Source organism: Medicago sativa, chromosome 1 (genome assembly GCF_051527215.1).
Source record: "Medicago sativa cultivar Bolivia chromosome 1, Bolivia_mono, whole genome shotgun sequence".
NCBI lineage: Eukaryota > Viridiplantae > Streptophyta > Magnoliopsida > Fabales > Fabaceae > Medicago > Medicago sativa.
This window is the reverse complement of record NC_140749.1, coordinates 11,651,720-11,669,523: the sequence shown is the minus strand read 5'-3', so window position 1 is coordinate 11,669,523 and position 17,804 is coordinate 11,651,720. Positions and strand designations below refer to the sequence as shown.

The 17,804-nt window shown below is 33.9% G+C and overlaps 2 protein-coding genes and 1 long non-coding RNA gene across 6 annotated transcripts; all 3 read left to right on the top strand.

The window, feature by feature from the left end:
* The first annotated feature begins 2,653 nt into the window (after positions 1–2,653).
* Positions 2,654–3,617, top strand: LOC146952665 (uncharacterized). The gene is made up of 2 exons (XR_015025343.1): positions 2,654–2,809; positions 3,013–3,617. It is a non-coding gene; the product is annotated as an uncharacterized LOC146952665 (long non-coding RNA).
* Positions 3,618–4,348: 731 nt separating this feature from the next.
* Positions 4,349–9,798, top strand: LOC146952664 (uncharacterized protein At2g24330-like). Its single transcript, XM_085704432.1, has 5 exons — positions 4,349–4,835; positions 6,195–6,339; positions 6,971–7,080; positions 8,184–8,607; positions 9,068–9,798. The coding sequence occupies exons 1-5, from the start codon at positions 4,554–4,556 to the stop codon at positions 9,487–9,489; spliced, it is 1,383 nt and encodes a 460-aa protein (XP_085560558.1). The 5' UTR covers positions 4,349–4,553; the 3' UTR covers positions 9,490–9,798.
* Positions 9,799–10,895: 1,097 nt separating this feature from the next.
* Positions 10,896–16,791, top strand: LOC146952663 (Tetratricopeptide repeat (TPR)-like superfamily protein). Of its 4 annotated transcripts, XR_015007214.1 has the most exons (7): positions 10,896–10,995; positions 11,103–11,292; positions 12,084–12,254; positions 12,364–13,960; positions 14,530–14,576; positions 14,706–16,002; positions 16,354–16,791. XR_015007214.1 is itself a non-coding variant. In XM_085704415.1 (4 exons), exons 2-4 carry the CDS (start codon positions 11,132–11,134, stop codon positions 13,799–13,801), a joined length of 1,770 nt encoding a protein of 589 aa, XP_085560541.1. In that variant the 5' UTR covers positions 10,896–10,995; positions 11,103–11,131; the 3' UTR covers positions 13,802–14,119. The 4 variants fall into 4 exon arrangements, 1 of the variants encoding a protein (XP_085560541.1); XR_015007213.1 differs by lacking the exon at positions 14,530–14,576; XM_085704415.1 differs by lacking the exons at positions 14,530–14,576; positions 14,706–16,002; positions 16,354–16,791 and having other exon boundaries at positions 12,364–14,119.
* The last annotated feature ends 1,013 nt before the right edge of the window (positions 16,792–17,804 follow it).

The window sequence follows — 17,804 nt, the reverse complement described above, 5'->3', positions numbered from 1 at the left end:
ACATTCATTAGACAACAACAAGATCAAATGTCATTGTCTAATGTCAACGTTGGAAATTTGATCTTATTGTTGGCTGATGTTCGCATCAAACAATTTTCATTATTCGTGGTGCTAATGAATTTGAAAAGATAAATCCTAGAGTTGCGTAATTATGTAAGTGTTTCTTTTCAACACTTTGATTCTCTACCATTTTTCATTGTAATATGATATGATATTTTTTTGAGTAATGATATTTTGACATCCATTTGATGACAACTTTGTTGACAACCTTGTTTTTCTCACTTCTTATTGGTCAAAAACAATGGAGAGAGAAAAAGGAAGAGAGATGATAACAACATCATGTGAGTATGAGAGAGAAAGTTGTCCAAAAGTTGTCAAAAAGTGGTTGTCAAAATATCATTTCTCTATTTTTTTAGTGGCATATGTTATATAGTTGTCAAATACTCCCTCCGTTTCAAAATGAGTGTCGCTTTAGCCAAAAAAATTGTATCAAAATGAGTGTCGCTTTCAGTTTTCAATGTAATGATAACTTTTTCTTTTCAATTGTACCCTCCAATTAATACTCTGCACACTACTTCCAAAGTATTACTTTTAAAACTAACCAATAGTTAATAAGGATAATTTGGTAAAATAATCATTCTCTTTCTCTTAATCATTGTATTTCTTAATATGTGTGTAAACACTTAAAACGACACTCATTTTAAAACGGAGGGAGTAAATTTTTTCCTTTTATTCGGGCTTAAGCTCAAAACCTACGTCCCTTTATTCTTTTGCTCAAAACAATTGAGATACTGAACCCTTTGTTACATGCTATCTTGTGTTTAGTGATCTTGATTTTTATAGTATCGTAGGTTGCACCTACGCTAATGAGAAAGTTCGTAGGTTGGGTTTAGGAAGCTCACTATGATCAATGCAACTTTAATGTTCAAAGAGTATTTACGGAGATGAGTTGAACTCACGATTTTGTGGATTAGTCAGTTCTTACCAACGGATTCATCTTTCATTGACTTGTGTTATAATCGGGGACAAGAAAAATAAAAATCTATTTTTCTTGTAAAAAAATTAATAATTTTTCAATTGGGCTCACATGTTATTGGATGGCATACAAAATGGACAAAATGGATTATTGATCGATATTTGATCAAAAATTATATAGATGAAAAAACTTAATATTAAACACAACCAATCCCTTTGCACTCTTAAAAGATTTATAGCTATCATCATCAGTTATTGGGTACGTAACAACTAGCATGCATTCACATGGCATCGCGATTATCTGCATGATTTGATTCCTAACATGTCCTTTGTTCATGCAGATAATCACACACATGGTTTCAGTCAGAGAACTAGTTTGCATTTAAGTCAAGTTCAACGTCATAACAGTACCATCAGATAACCAACTCCTACAAGAAAAAGTTTAGTGTCGTTATTTTCTTGGTGGTTGAATTAATTGAGCTCATAACACATATTCATCACTTCACTTTCCTTTCTATGCCCCCAAACTTGTTACTTTTTCCTTAAACCAAATACAGTTGACAACGACTAAATATTTAATCTTGTCATCTCATGAGTCATGACCTTATCAACTTAGTTATCTACCTTATTAATGTTTTAAAATGAATTATAAAATCATAAATGTTATAATTATTACTAGATTAGTTCATCTCTCTTGATTCTTACTAATAAATTATGACAGAATTCACTTAATTTTAAATCACAAATATTAACAACTTAATATTTTTACAGTCCTTGCAAATAGCAATAAAGGAACAATTGGATCAACATCTTGCAATTTATGAAATTAGTTTGAAATGTTGATTGATAATAAGAGGACTAAAGTATCATTAATAAATTGGTTTGATAAATTAGTTTAAGGGGTACGGGACTTAGACACCTTAGACAAGCGGTAATATGTCCAATCGATCCTTACTTCTCAAGAGTGTGAGAAATTGATTGGGAGAGGAGAATCCAATATGATTCCCAATAGTATTTTCATATGACATGGAGTTTATTGTAAGCCTACAAACTCACTACTATTTGTGAATTATTATTGTTACTTGGTTAATTATTTTTGGTTTAATTGGAATTTTCATCTCTATTTTTACCATTTATGGATTTGATCTTTCTATTTTATAATTGATAGTTTTGATCCTTCCATCAAATATTTAGCCTAAGATATAGTTGTATGACATATATTAAATAAATTTTTTAAAGAATTGTTTTTACAATTTTATCAATGTTGATTTTTTTCATCATTAAATCATACACTATGTCATTTAAAATATAGGGTCCTGCTAACCGGTGCCCCCGGGGCACTGGTTAAGCATACCATAAAAGGGAATTATTACCATAAAAAGAAACTGTTTTTTACTTTATTATAAATTAATTACACAATTTCAATACATTAACTACTATATAATTTCCTTTTTCATATCTTTAACCAGTGCCCCGAGGCACCGGTTAGCATTTCCCTAAAATATATTAGTCTACTTTCTTAAATATATTTCATTTTAACATAGGTCACGTTATAAGCTTGAAAGACCACAAAGTGTGTGTATAGTATGATCTTGAATGTCTATTTATAATTATTTCAAATTTATAGCAAAGTACATTCATGTGACGAGTGAAAAGGGCAAATGTGGTGACCAGTCCTATACACTTCATGAGATACATATGTGTATCATGAAAAAAAGTGTGATTGAGGGTATGAATTATCTTCTCTAAGCCTGTTTCGGTTGCATGGAAGTGGCTAGTTAGTCAAGTCTGGAAATGAAACGGGACGATGATTTGAGCAACCTCTTCGAAAAAGGTATGTTTTCCGTGATAAATATGCAAAGTTTAAAAATTATTTTCTTTTGTTACTTGAGGATAAACAACAATTTAAGTTTGGGGTGTGATGGCAGACCATCTTACGTTATTTTCAGCATGTGTTTTCAGTCACTGTCTTTATGTTTTGATCTAAAATAGATCAGTTTTAGAACAATTGTGTATGGTTTTTGAGACAATTCTTAGGTGTTTTTGAAGTAATTCACTGCAAAATCTCACAAATTAGCAAAGCAAAACATCTCACGGGGATTTTGGAAGAGAATGAATGGAGATTCAAGAGGCCACTTAAGATCTTGCAAAGAGGAGAAACTCTATTCCAAATTCCAAGAGAAATTTCATAGAAGACGCGATGCTAGGTTGTTGGGGCGTGCCTCGGGTGAGTTGTTATGCGCCCTAGGTGTGCAGAAAATGCACTAGCGCCACGGGTGTCAATCCATGCGCGAGACGCATGTGCATCCGGGAAAAAAACAACTTTTTGTTGTTTTTCTCCAGCGGGTTTAAGGAAAAGACCCGGTGTTTCCGCCCAAATCCACATGGATATCAGCCTACAAATACAATTTCTCTCATTCACAAATTCTCATTTTGAACGAAACGGTTCAAGAGGAAGGCAGGCACCATAAGCTTCAAGGGAAAAGTCTTTCTCTTTAACCTTAGTTTCTATATTATGTTTTATTTCTTTTGTAATTTGTCTTTTGTTACCATGAGTAGTTAAACCCTAATTGTGTAGGATTCTAAGATGAATCTACATTTTGTTTGTTGAATTAAATTTAATTAAGTCTTTTATTAAGTTAGTTTATGTGTCCTGTTTAATTGTTTAATTTTATTATGCAAAAGTCTTAATACTTTCATCACCTATTGAGGTGACATATCTTGGAAAAATGTCTGAAGTTAGTTTATGTGTCCTGTTTAATTGTTTAATTTTATTATGCAAAAGTCTTAATACTTTCATCACCTATTGAGGTGACATATCTTGGAAAAATGTCTGAACTTAGTAATACAATAAAACCCTATTTCGGATGTTGCATAATTATTTTACCATTTTATCCTTTGCAAGGTAAACGACATAGAGTTGCCCGTTAGTAGAATACTAAGATATGATAAAGTATGTTGATGTACTTATAAGATTCATGATAAAGAAGAGCCTTTAGATGACAATTTAAGAATTTTTCTTTTCATCTATTTCAATTACTTCTAAAAGAGTAAGACCCCAAACTACAAACTATAAACTAACGAATGCGTGTGTAACCACTTTAGGATTGACGACCCTAAAACCGCATGTTGCCTTATTTAGGATTGACAAATATATTTTTTTCCAACGTGCTGACATTTTTTTTGCCAACATTTTTTTTTTGTATTTTGAAAGGGTGCCGACAAAAAATGATAAAATAATAGTACTCGTAACAAGGACTAACGTAAAAAAATACTAATTAAAAAATGAATGTAAGATCCTCCCTCCAATAAAGAAAATGAATGTAAGGAAAAATCTTAAATACTCAAAACCCCCAACTAAATTTGAATCCTTATTGATGTTTACGCTTCATCGATTGATTCTTCCTCCCATATCTCTCACACTCACACCCACTTCGTAATTCGTCAACTTGATCACGTGCCCGCGCGTGACCGAACCTTCTAGAACAATCCCAGATCAAACTTCATTCAACGCGCTTTCACTTTCATTTCAACTCATTTTCCTTTCATCAATCACAACAACCGCGAAACGCGAAGTAATGGCGGAAGAGAAAACGGTTACTACGGCCGGTGGCGAGAAGAAATCGACGGCGAGTGACACTGTTACTTCTACTTCTCCGGCGGGAAATGGAAAGAAGAAGCGTAAAGGTTTCGTTTCTCGAATTTGGAATTTTGTATTTAGGTCTAATAAAGATGATTTTGAGAAGAGGCTTCAGTGTATTTCGAAAGAAGAAACTTCTGTTATGAATAGAATGAATAACAGATCCCGTTCTTGGAGGCGAACCTCTCGCCACATTATTCTTTTCTCTGTTTTATTTGAGGTATATATTTTTTTTCAGTTTCATTCCGATTTTTACTCTTATGTGTTTATTAACTGTTAATTGTTTTTTGAAGGAACTGTTAATTGTTTATTAATTATTTGTTTAATACTCTTGTAAAAAAATTAATTATTACGATGATTCATAGGGCTAGAATTTAGATCAGAAATTTAGTCGGCAGGTGCAATGACGTATATACGTGTCTTGTTCGAACTCGGGATTTTCCACTTGTGAGTCTAGCCAGTAAGCTACCTGAAAAAATAAAAATTGAATTAAGGTCAGAAATAAAAATATTGAATCTCGGCCAAGAGATACTACATTGTCCAATAAGCCTATGAAAAAAAAATTAGGTTGGAAATTCCCGAAGGAAAAAAAAAAGTTGGTTGGACTTGGCCAGTGTTGTCAAAATTCTGCCATGGCGTAATAGCACAACGGATTTTGTGCCAGGCGCTATAGGTCACCACACTTATTATATCCATTGTGTTTTGGCCATAGGTTGCAATGCCATGTTTATATGGCTGATTTTTGGATGGCCGCCATAAGCTGTCATTCATAATATTGGATTTAACTCAATTCCACAAAACTAGGGATGTACACCAGTAATTACTTATTAGACCATGTTACAATGTGAAATCTGAACACTCCCTATTGGCGAGGACGAGATGGAGTGCGACCTAGGTGACCGGATAACAGGTCACATGCGGTCAAACGGGTCTTAGGTAGACTCTGGTATCATCTTAGATTTAGAAAATGTCTTATTTACCCCTAAAAATTTGATTTCTACTATAAGGTATGTATTGTCTTGGTACTTATTATAATTACTAGTAATGAGGTCATATCACTATAGCGAGTTTTCTAGTGGAAATAATATAATTAAAATTTTAAGACTAAATCCCTGTTGTCTGTCCTCTGAAAATGCAATCATTTTATTTCTTGGTTTTTGGAGTTGATTTAAACCGGTGATAATTTGAACTGCTGCCATCTTTTAGTTTATGTTTGATTTACATCTGAAAATATGAAACTATGAGAATGTATGTTTGGACTCTATTGTTTAGTTAGACACCCAAAAATAAGTTTGCAATGGAGTTTCATACATAATACCCATTAGTCATTTTGTTAACTTTTTTACTATCTTTCAAGAGAGAGTAACAGAAGAAGATGGCATTTTGGTTACTAAATTAATGATAAAAGACTAAACTTTGCAATACTTGTGATGTTTATAACTTATATATAATTATCCGAGGGGTTTGCTCAAATTATAAATTATTTTAACTATATATTAATATTGTCATACCAAGTGTTTAATTTTTTTGGCATTGTTGGAAAAATATATTTTGCTTATAACAGTTTCAACTTTTGCAGATAATTGCTGTGTCTTATGCGATTATGACAACAAGATCCACGGATATGAATTGGAAAATGAGGGCGATTCGAGTTTTGCCGGTGTTTCTTTTGCCTGCCTTATCATCTGCTACATATTCAACATTTGTAAGCTTCATAAGGATGTGTAGGTGTCGGGCAATTTTTAATTAATACACATATCTTGCAGAAGCTAGTTTATTTATTTTTATAAAGCAGAGCACCTTCTCTTTATCACGTAGGCTGCTCTGTTGAATTTGCAGTCCACATCCAGGTCAATAAAACCTTTCATTTTGTTTGTCATTGTTGGTATGAAATTTGTGGTCTGGCATAGCGTTAGTCATCCTATATATGCCACACTTAACTAAAGTGTTCGGAAATAGTTCTGACTTCATCATTTTCAGTAGAATTTCTGTTATCTGTTTAAGTGGGTTTTCTGCCAATAAAAGTAGAATCTCTGATTTCCACGGTGTAGTTTTGCAGTAAATGTGAATAAAAACATGATCTTCACGTGTTGATACATTAATTAGGAGCTCATAATTGATGCAATTTAGAACTAATACCTCCAATGAAACTTCTCCGTAAATAAAAATGTGCTTGAAGGAGCAGTATTTGAACAAAGAAATTTGTTACGATTCCTGACTCTAAATATGCTTTTGCAACATTAGATTTCAATTTAATGGTGCAGTTTGTTGGACTGGAAGCCCTTGTTTAGAGTTTGATATGCCAGGTGCAAATAATATCAGTTGAAATTTTAATACGAAGATGTGATTTTATAGGTGATCGCAGGGACCAGAAAATTCTTGATAGTCTGAGAGCTGAAAGGAAGGAAAAAATTGATGAGCTCAAGGAGAGGACAAATTATTACGTTACTCAACAACTCATTCAGGTGATTGTTCGATGCAATGATTGTTACATGGCTAATTGGTTTTCAATGTATCACCTTCTTTCCTTGTTGTTGACCAGCCAATATATCTCTGGGGTTGCATTCTTAAGGCTACATTTGGTCCATTATGGGGTGAATCTTTTAGTTTAATTATATGCTACTATAACTAGATATGTTGGCATCTCATGGTATAATCAAATCCAGTTGAACATTTTGATCCCCTAACATTTACTCCCCCATCACTTGATATCAACCAATAAGGGAAAAATGTTGCCCTTGTGCTAATTTGATGCCCACTCACTGGCAGCAAGCTGTGAATGCCACCAGTCATCCACCACCACCACCACCACCTCATTATAAGTACTAGATTCAACTTACTACATAGGGGCCATAAAAGATAAAGAAAACCAGTATACCATATATGTTTTCCGTTCTTAATCTAATTTTGCTTGCTTGTTGTTGGGGGAATAGTCAATGATGTAAACGAGGGTGGAGGGAGCTTCATTTGATATTCACTATGCTATTATTTTTCTCATGCGAGCATGCTCTTTCCTGATATGTTATACATTACACACGCAACCACACAAAAATACAATCTTTTACGATTCTGATAAAAAATTTCTATTAGCTCACTGTTCAATGATTACTAGTAATTCCAAAAATCTCTTTCCCCTGTTATATTAACCTTTGATTTATTGTCAACTATTTCTTCTATGCTGACTATGTAAAAATGAACTCTTGCAGTGCTTGTTTATCACTGTATTATAAGTGGTTGTTTGAGTTATATAGAATATTTCAAATTACTTTTTAATGGAACACGGCCTAGTTAAAGGATAAATTTGGAACATTCATTTCAGCCTTACTAAAAAAAAATCTTTATTCTCCGTCACCTTGAGTGTGATTATTCTGTTGATCAGTAATTTTCAGAACTTTTTCCTTAGCAGTGAAAATGATCGATATCACATGATAAATTCTGTGAGTAGAATCCTGGATTTTTTATTTTTATTTTGAGCTGAGTAGAGACCTGTTTTTTGCATAGCATTATTAGAAGGCATATTTGTTTGCAACTACTTAAACATTACAGTTTATTTTACTTGTGATTGCAGAAATATGACACAGACCCTGCAGCAAAGGCAGCTGCTGCAACTAGTTTGGCATCCAAATTGGGTGCAGATTCGGGTTTGAAATTGTATATGGAAGATGAATCTAAATCTGGTGCTCCAACAGGAAAGACCGACAATGTTGAACCTGTGCAGTCTAGTGGACTTCGAAACCGCAAACAAGGGAAAACTCAATCCACTAATCTGGGGACAACTACCCCAAATCACCTTGATCAGCAATTAGTTGCTTCTGGGGGTGATCAAACTCAGACTCGTGTGCAGAAACAGCCTGTATTTGTTGAGCATCACCAACCTCAAAGCTCAACAAAGTATGCTGGAGGATGGATTGCTCAAATTGCAGCATTGCTTGTTGGCGAGGATCCGATGCAGTCTTACGCACTCATATGCGGTAACTGCTATATGCATAATGGTAAGTGGAATAAGTTTAATGTTACAGACGTTTGTTTTCTTACATATATTGCAGTAAACGAAAGGGCGAGAAAAGTTGATATTTATTGTAGAACTATATATGGATGGCTAAAATTAATTTTAAGCTTGACCATCCCATATATGCTTGTTCTGTCAATACTAGGTCCTTTCACGTTGTGTGCTCTTACTTGATATGGACTTTCTCGTGTGTGGGAGGATATATCTAGTGAGAAGGCATTTTATTCAATAATAAGAGAAATAGATTTTGACTATGCAACAATATATAGATAGTGAAGATTACTAGTTAATGGTCATCACATGATCACTTTACAAAATATTTTCTCAGAACTTTGACCATGATACATGCATAGACACATACATATTATAAGTGTGTGCACCCGCGCCTGTGTTTGAATGGATTGGCAGGGAAAGTGTTTTTTATTTGCTTTATTTCTCTGCAGGTCTTGCTCGGAGAGAGGATTACCCATTTATCACTTACTACTGCCCACACTGTCACGCCCTGAACAAACCAAAGCAATCGGCTGAGCCCATTTCTGGTTTTAATTCACCAAACACAGAGCCCCAAAAAACAGATGCTGGAGAGGCAGTTAAAAGTGCTGGTATCCGTGCTTCTGACAGTTTGTCTAGAAATATTAAACTGGTAAATGCTACCCCTGAGATTGAGCACATATCTGAAGGAGCTGATTTAGAGAACGAAACAAACCACGGTTCTGGTTTTAATTTGCCAAACACGGTGTCCCCAAAAACAGAAGATGGAGAGGCAGTTAAAGATGCTAGTATCAGCGTTTCTTCTGATAGCTTGGTCAGTAACATTAGCAAGCACATATCTGAAGGGACTAATTTAGGGAAAGAAGGAAGCTGAAAAAGAATCTTTATTTGGGCTTGGGTTGTTTGAATACATAAGTCTTGCCCCTTGTTCCATGAGACTCACTAACTATAAAGAGAGCAACTTTGCAGTTGGTTGTGACAGGAATAGTGTTGATGTATTACTTTGAAACTTGTAATAATATATAAATAATAATACGTAGGATAGCATATCTTGCATGTGATTTACGGAAAATTTTGGGATTTGATTTTTCATTTATGTATTTTTTATTTGCTGGGACGGTCATAGCTTGAGAGGTGAACTGTATGTAAGAGCCAAATGATTTATCAGTTTTGTGTAGAGTTATTGTTGGCGCCAAGTAATCCCATAATCTTGAACCCAACAATCAGGTTGGTTTAAAAAATGCTAAAGAATCTGTTCGAAATTGATGGAAATGGTCAAAACTCAAAAGCCAAAGGTTGTATATCCTTTTTTTTAGCCGTGCTGTTGTATTTAATTGGTGGAAATGGTGAAAAGCTTAGAGAGTTTAAAATAGGCTAATTACTCTTTATAATTCGCTGAAACTGATAGTTTATGGAAGGTTAAGTTAAAACAATATTAGATGAAGTTGTCTCATGTACTATTCGCACAGTTAGCCTGTATGGACTATAGGAAACTGTTTGGAGTCAAGCATTGGTTAATTAGTGCTTTTTTCTGCCTTTAGATGTATATTTTTGGACAAAAACACTTTTTTTCCTCTGACTTTGAGGACAAATAATGACGTGAGTGGGACTAGAGGAAGGATGATGTCTATTCCATTATAGTCGAGTTTTTTTTTTATTTTTTTTTTAGGGAAATATACCATTATAGAGTTACTATCAATCAATTAACTTGTACATTTTGTTGGACCATTTTCTTGATAAAACTACCCTTATTAATTATATTTTTTAAATCTATATCTACTTCCAAAGTTATAGGAAGTCTAAACTCATTATCTTTTAATTAAAAAATTTCTCTGCTACAAATTAGCCCTTAATAATCTAATCTTATTTTCAAACTAAAATTTAGAACACATAAATTGAAGTAAATATTCTACCGGAAAACGCATATACAGAAAAATACAAATGCGGCTAGACGGACAAAATAATAAGCAATTTTGGGATGGATGACCTTCTGAGAAGTTTCTCAGAAAAAGCGTGCAAGTGGAAAAAAAAATACATTGAAAAGACTTGTGTTGGCTTGCGGGGTCAGTCGGCAATAAATAAAGTCGGCAATAAATAAATGTTACACATGTTAGTGGCCGTGTATTCGCAAGTGAGAGAATAAATGGAACAATATTGTTGATTAGTTGGAGTGTATAAAAGGGGTGCAAATAGTAATAAAAATTTGAAAAGAAAGGCCCAAAAGAAAATGGTTTACACTGCTGAAATGCACTGCCGGTAATGAATACGCTATTATTGTATGTTCGTTACCGCCGCACCGTAGATTGATTGATTCAAACCTCATTGGAGATTCTCCTCGCTTTGGTGGGATCGATCGGAAACATAGTTGTGGAGAAAGCAGGTACTATCAATATCAACCCTAGTTAGAATTGGTACATTCATATAGAAATGTATATAAATGTAGGAATCTAATATTATTATGAAATCACATTTTCTTATTCTATACAGATGGTGTCTAGTTCTATATGATTGAATGAATGGCAACGAATTCAATTTTATTTGTTGCTTTCGGAGAACATAATTTGTTAACAACGATGACAACCACGCATTTCGCATTTCTAAGATTTATTAATCGCACTATTCAATCTATTAATCAACGCTTTTTCTGCTCTCAAGACCAAGATATTAAACATGTCAGGTACCTACTACTTTCTTCAATTCATTTACAAAACTACAATCATAATCACTTCTCTATAAGCTATAAGTTGTTTTCATAAGCTGTCTATCAAAACAGCTTATGAACCATGTCATAAACCATTATTGTAAGTTCTCTCAAATAGTCTCACTAAACTTATGTCAGTAAACAAGCTCAGCTCAAATAAGCCAATCCCGACAATTTAGGGCCCGTTTGTATTGCCTTATTTTTGAGCTTGTGCTAATAGATAAGCTTTGATGGTAATTCTTAAGTTCTCACTAACGAAAATTGTATTTTTATAAACTGTTTTTTCATAAACTAGCTTGACAAACTTACGAATAATACTACATTGTACTATGATTTTCTCTAACTCGCTATGAATCCAAACATGCACTAAGTTATCGGGATTGGCTTATTTGAGCTGAGCTTATCTCCTGACATAAGTTTTGCGAGACTTTGGATTGTTCATAAGCTGTTTTCAACTTATTTGAGCTTATGTAAGTAAATAAGTCAATCCCGAAAACTTAGTTCATGTTTGGATTCATATTGAGTTTGAAAAAATCAAGGTGAGCCACGTGCAAAAACTACACTTTAGAATTTCAACAAAATCATGATGCCATTGTGATTCCAAACATGCAATTAGTCCAGCTTTGGAGGTAAAGTTAATTTTGTTTTGAAGCATTCAACTCTAATACTACATTTTACCATGATTCTGAACACAAATTTTCCAAGAACCTTTGATTTAATTTATGTCGTAGTGACGTTGACTTGGTGTTTTTAATGTTTGGATATAGCATATTACACGACGAGGATACAGTGTCAGCTATTGGGAGAAAGTGCCAGCTGAACGCTCAAGATTGTTCGTCGCATGACAAGAATTTTGGTGGTGAGAAGGACCCGCGTGCTGTTTTCAATGTGTTGGATACCATGCTAAAGTCTAGTCTAGAGCGTCTGAAGATTATGAGGTTAGCTTTGATGTCATCAAGTTTGAAGAGTATATTAGTAGTAATCAGAAGAAAGATGTTGCATATTCTGAACCCAATGACACTTTTGGTTATTACATTAATGTTGCAGGGAAAATATATCCTTGGTAAAGATAGGTCTTCATGGATATGCATGTCAATATAACAATGCTGAAAATGCAGCCACCATTAGGTTTTTGTGCTTGGAAGGTGAATTGAAAGCTGCTTTGTCGCTTCGAGAAAAAATGATGGAAAAAGGTGTTCTCCCTGACGTATATACCCACAACCATATTGTAAATGGGTTGTGCAAAAATGGGCATATGAATGAGGCAGATTCGCTTGTTAGAAAGATGTTAGAATCTGGTCCTCATCCCAACTGTGTTACTTACAACACCTTAATTAAGGGATATCGCGCTGTCAATAGTATACAAAAAGCTAAGGATCTGTTCACAACCATGTCCAATACTGGTATTCAGCCAAACAGGGTTACATGGAACATAATTGTACGCGCCTTGTGTGAGAAAGGTCAGCTAGAGGAAGCTAGAAATATGCTTGATAAAATACTAAATGATGATAACGGCAAAGATACACCTGATTTAGTGGCTTCAACTACACTTATGGATAATTACTTTAAGAATGGGAAAAGTAATCAGGCTCTTGGTCTTTGGAATGAGATGATTCAAAGGTGTACAAAAGTAGATGTTGTTGCTTATAATGTTCTTATCAATGGATTTTGCCGGAATCAACAGATGCATCTTGCATATGGATATGCATGTGAGATGCTTAAGAAAGGTTTAGTTCCAGATGTTTTTACCTACAATATTCTTATTTGTGCTCTTTGCAAGGAGGGAAAGATTAGTGAAGCTTACTATCTTCTTGGAGTTATGTCTAAAATGGGAGTTATGCCTGACCAAATTTCATACAAGATGATGATTCATGGCCTTTGTTTAAATGAAGATGTTGCGAGAGCAAAAGAATTGCTTTTGTGTATGTTGAATAATTTTATGGTACCCCAACCTATAGTATGGAACCTAATCATTGACTCTTATGGAAGATGCGAAGATCTTAGAAATGCTTTTTTAACAAGAGATCTGATGTTGGCTTCTGGTGTTCTCCCCAATGTATTTACTTATAATGCTTTAATTCTTGCACAATTGAAGAGTGGAAATGTCTACATTGCTCGCTCTCTGAAGGAAGAGATGCCCACAGAAGGTCTTCGTCCTGATGTGGTTACTTATAATTTGTTGATAGGCGGTGCTTTTAATATAGGAGATCTCGATTTAGCGCGTCAACTATGGAATGAGATGGTGCAGAGGGGGTGTGAACCAGATTTAGTAACTCGTACTGAAATTATTAGGTGGTATTGTATCACAGATAACATTAAAGCAGCGGAAGAGCTTTATGCTAGAATACTGAAATCTGGTTCATTGAGGGATCATGTTCCAGTTCAGATTCTTTTTAATACATACTGTAAAGTGGGGGAGCCAATTAGGGCATTTAACATTTATCAAGACTGGCTGAAAAGTAAACAAGACAGTAATTGTTCCTGAAGCCCCTACAATGCTTATGACTTTAGACATCACCGGGTGCCAAGTTTTGGAATAAAGGCCATGTTTTCCCGAAAGTCACTATTTTCCTAACCTTCGGACTTTTCATTCAAATGCTGGCCGTTCTCAAGTTGTGGCACATATGACTAATGAACTCTCCAGGTTTGTGTGTTTTATATTTTGCACTTCCTGAATCTATTAGTCACTTGATTCTGGATAAATATCATTTAGGAAGTTTGAACAACTTTGTAATTGATCTTATAGAAGAGGGAACAACAGAGAACACAAACTGGTAGTATAAACTTCAAGTTTTGGTTTTCATCTTTTCTAATCTGTTTTCTTCTGTTATCATGTCTTTTTGGAATTGGAAGTTTCTTTATGCCAAGTATGAACTTTGTACTTCTGTTACTGGATATTATTTTTTGGGTCTTGCTAACAGGGCACATTTTAAGGTTTCCACAACTAGTAAATATTTATTTGCAAAATATTATAAAAAGTTTAAGAAATAAATTGACACAATTTCCAAGGCATAATTTCCATCTTTAGCACGGCACATGTTAGCATTTCCCTTATTTTTTTGGTTTATGCTGGTAATGAACCAGGTTGTTGTTTCCAGAGCTTTTCTGAATTTTGAGACGATCATGTTTAAATTGTTATCTGAAATTGGGATCACGTGTTTTAGATCAGTGTTTTTAATGATTTTGAGATTGCTTTGTTCTTTTCGTGTGCAGTGACTTGTATGTCTTTTAATGGGATGCAGTGACTTGTAATGAACCAGGTTGTTGTTTCCAGAGCTTTTCTGAATTTTGAGACGATCATGTTTAAATTGTTATCTGAAATTGGGATCACGTGTTTTAGATCAGTGTTTTTAATGATTTTGAGATTGCTTTGTTCTTTTCGTGTGCAGTGACTTGTATGTCTTTTAATGGGATGCAGCATCTTTTCAGAAGATGTTATCAGCAGATAAAAGTCAAAGTGTAAAACCAGTTCAAGGCTCGCTATTTTTCTGCTCAGGTTGGGTTTTAAAACCTATTATAATTTTTTTAATTTCACATAAGTTTCATCCACAGGAGGTAATCCTATCTGAGGTGTGTCAGGCACCAGTGTGGTATCTCACCCAGCGGAGATTCAAACCCTGGTTCGCCATGTTGTGGGAGTCTAGCCCCTTCCATTAGTTTGTTAAATTGTGAAAATATTTTATCTGAGTTACATAACATTGACTTAGAGGTTGAATCATTGCTCATGCTTTGATGACTCAGGTCTTGTAATCACATATTCACAATATGTAATAGGCAGTATTTACTATTTTTGAATTGCCGTTATCAATGTATTGGTTATTACTACTGCTTGAATTGGGAACAGCTTGTATATTTAATTTTACTATTGGGAGGGGAGCAACTAATTTTATTTCCCAAGTTGATCTATAGTGACAAATTACATGCAGTGTATATCAGAGTATGTTTTAGTCAGTACTAATGAGATATTTGACTCCTCTAAAATGAGTAGTTAGTAAATTGAGAAAACCATGTTACATTTCAACTTGATTTGTTATGCATGTGCATATAAATTATAATATCAACCATTAATTTGTTATGCATGTGCATATAAATTATAATACCAACCATTAATTTGTTAAGCAGCGGTTGATATCATTCACTGGTGAATTGCTCACTTTAGAGGAGTCAAATCCATTAATGAGAATTTTTAGGAACTACATATTATTTGATACCGACCTTAACCATATAGAACTACAAATACAATTTTGGTGAGCTTTACGCTTAAATACATACAAGAGCCATTCAGTAAAACGCAACAAAATTGTATGCTGATGAATTAAAAGGTGGAAGTTGGTTGTTGAAGTATTTTATGTTTGACCTTGTGTTAGTGTTCATAAATTCTTTTTTTTTTTTTTTTTTTTTTTGTGCAGTTTTGCACAAAGGAGAGGGGAAATACAACTTGGGGGAGGCTTAGATCCTTCCCGATCAGCTATGACAAGAAATCTGAAATATTCAATTTACGGTCAGACTGGCATGCCTCTGCACATCAGAGCAGAGGAGGTAACTTCATTGAAGCAGACATGAGGAAAATAGCAGAGTAGATAGATACTCCCATAAACACAATCCTATCCAAAATCAAGTTTTGGAGTCAAAGTGTGTTTATTCCTTAAATAGGAAAAGAAGTGACTTAACCACACGGCCAAATACGTAAGTTTCCTTTTCCTTTACTTCAAACCAATGTTAGCTTTCACTTCCTTTGTTAGACACTGCATCAATGATGAACGTATAGATGCTAATAGTACCTGCCTTAAATCTAATTCTTTTGTATGAAATACACCTGTGTATAATTGAATCAAACATGATGGAATTTGCACGTTCAATTTTTAAAAGCTATCTTTTCGTTCCTTTTTCTTATTGTCGTAACTTACAAGCAAAGGAAGTTGTGGATTTGCCTGTGTTTCATGCTCCATGCCTCATTTCTGTCTGAAAGAATATTTAATTATTCATATACGCATCAATCCTAATAGTCATAACCGTTTTGCAATATCTATTTTTTAGGAGCAATTGGAAGAAATGATGCTCCACTACATCAAGGTAGTGTATGACGTGTCAGTCAAATATCATGTACCACTGCCAGGCTACCTGCAAAAATTGGGCCAACGGTATCTAGCCAAAATGGGTAGGAAGGAAAAAGATATCTGTTTCGAAGAGGTAATCGGAAGAATGATGCACAAAAACAATGTTTTTTAACTGCATTATCATTTACCCACTCTATTTGTATTCCAACGAAAACTATGTCTTAATTGGTAATCTTTATTTTCATTTGTACAGATCTTTGCATATGGGTTAGTTATGTTAAATCGCCCATCCTGCAAATTTGCATGGTTATTCTAAACTTTGTATTGTTTGCACATATTTGTAACCTGCATATCTGTTTGTAATTTTTATTAGTTGCTGAATAAATATGATGCAATCTAGTTTCCAGTTTTTTATTTACTTTGTTGATTACCTATGCCATTGGTAGCACAATTCATGTGAAGACTGAAGACCATATATTTTATAGATTATGCCAGCTGCACATTTTCAAACACTCTTCTCAACACACACTAATTGGTATTTTTAAACGAGTCCCATGAAATTTATGTGGAACCTACATAATTTAGTATAACTCATTTGAATTTCGGCCAATTAAAAAGTTTGTATTGAGAATAGCGTGTTACAGTCTCTGATAGCACTCCTCATTTTATATTTACCATCCATTGAATGAAACTATGCACTTGGGGAGTGCTATCCAAGTCTCTAGATGTCTCACTAAAGATGTTCTAAAGGAGGCCAAAATCAGTGTCAAACTCAAAAATAGACTAGTGTGATGACTCGATCAGAGTTAAATTCTAAAACCAAATAAAATGTAAAAACGGCCATACATTGAATATGTCAACAACAAAACTAGCTATATTTCCTTAAATAAAAACAAAAGGCAAAACTAGATAACGAAGAATTTTTCCTATTATAATGAAAATAATTTAGACTAATAACATTTGGTGGTACATTTAATTATATTTCGACTTGTACCCTTATCTAGTCTTATTTTATTGTGGTTTTAGAAATACTAACACAATTGTATTTATTAAATTGTTTTTCTTAGACGGTTTAACATAAATTTTAAAGAGCAAATATATTTGTACAAATTTTTTGTGACAATTTTTTTCTCTCTGTATTGTAAACTAATAAGTTATTCAAAACCTCCTTTTAATTTCTCTTTGTATTGTTTTGATTTCCGTGTCAATACATACTTTTATTTATAAATTTATAGTTGTCCAAAAGTTGTCACATAAATAATAGTTGTTTAAATAACACGCCTTGTTTTAAAATCTCAGTCATACTCATACAACATAAGACAGTAATATTTGCAATAATACTTTTGTTTATTAATATATACAATCTGCCTTAAATAGGGAAGAATTTAAAAATAACAGGAATTGGTTGTAAACTAATAAGTTTTTTTTTTC

Excerpts from the sequence above, each read along its gene's own strand:
- LOC146952663 (XM_085704415.1), top strand. The coding sequence starts at position 11,132 with ATGGCAACGAATTCAATTTTATTTGTTGCTTTCGGAGAACATAATTTG. Across the intron at positions 11,293-12,083 it reads CAAGATATTAAACATGTCAG|CATATTACACGACGAGGATA; the intron begins GTACCTACTACT and ends GTTTGGATATAG. Across the intron at positions 12,255-12,363 it reads GAGCGTCTGAAGATTATGAG|GGAAAATATATCCTTGGTAA; the intron begins GTTAGCTTTGAT and ends TTAATGTTGCAG.
- LOC146952664 (XM_085704432.1), top strand. The coding sequence starts at position 4,554 with ATGGCGGAAGAGAAAACGGTTACTACGGCCGGTGGCGAGAAGAAATCG. Across the intron at positions 6,340-6,970 it reads TGTAAGCTTCATAAGGATGT|GTGATCGCAGGGACCAGAAA; the intron begins GTAGGTGTCGGG and ends GTGATTTTATAG. Across the intron at positions 8,608-9,067 it reads TAACTGCTATATGCATAATG|GTCTTGCTCGGAGAGAGGAT; the intron begins GTAAGTGGAATA and ends ATTTCTCTGCAG.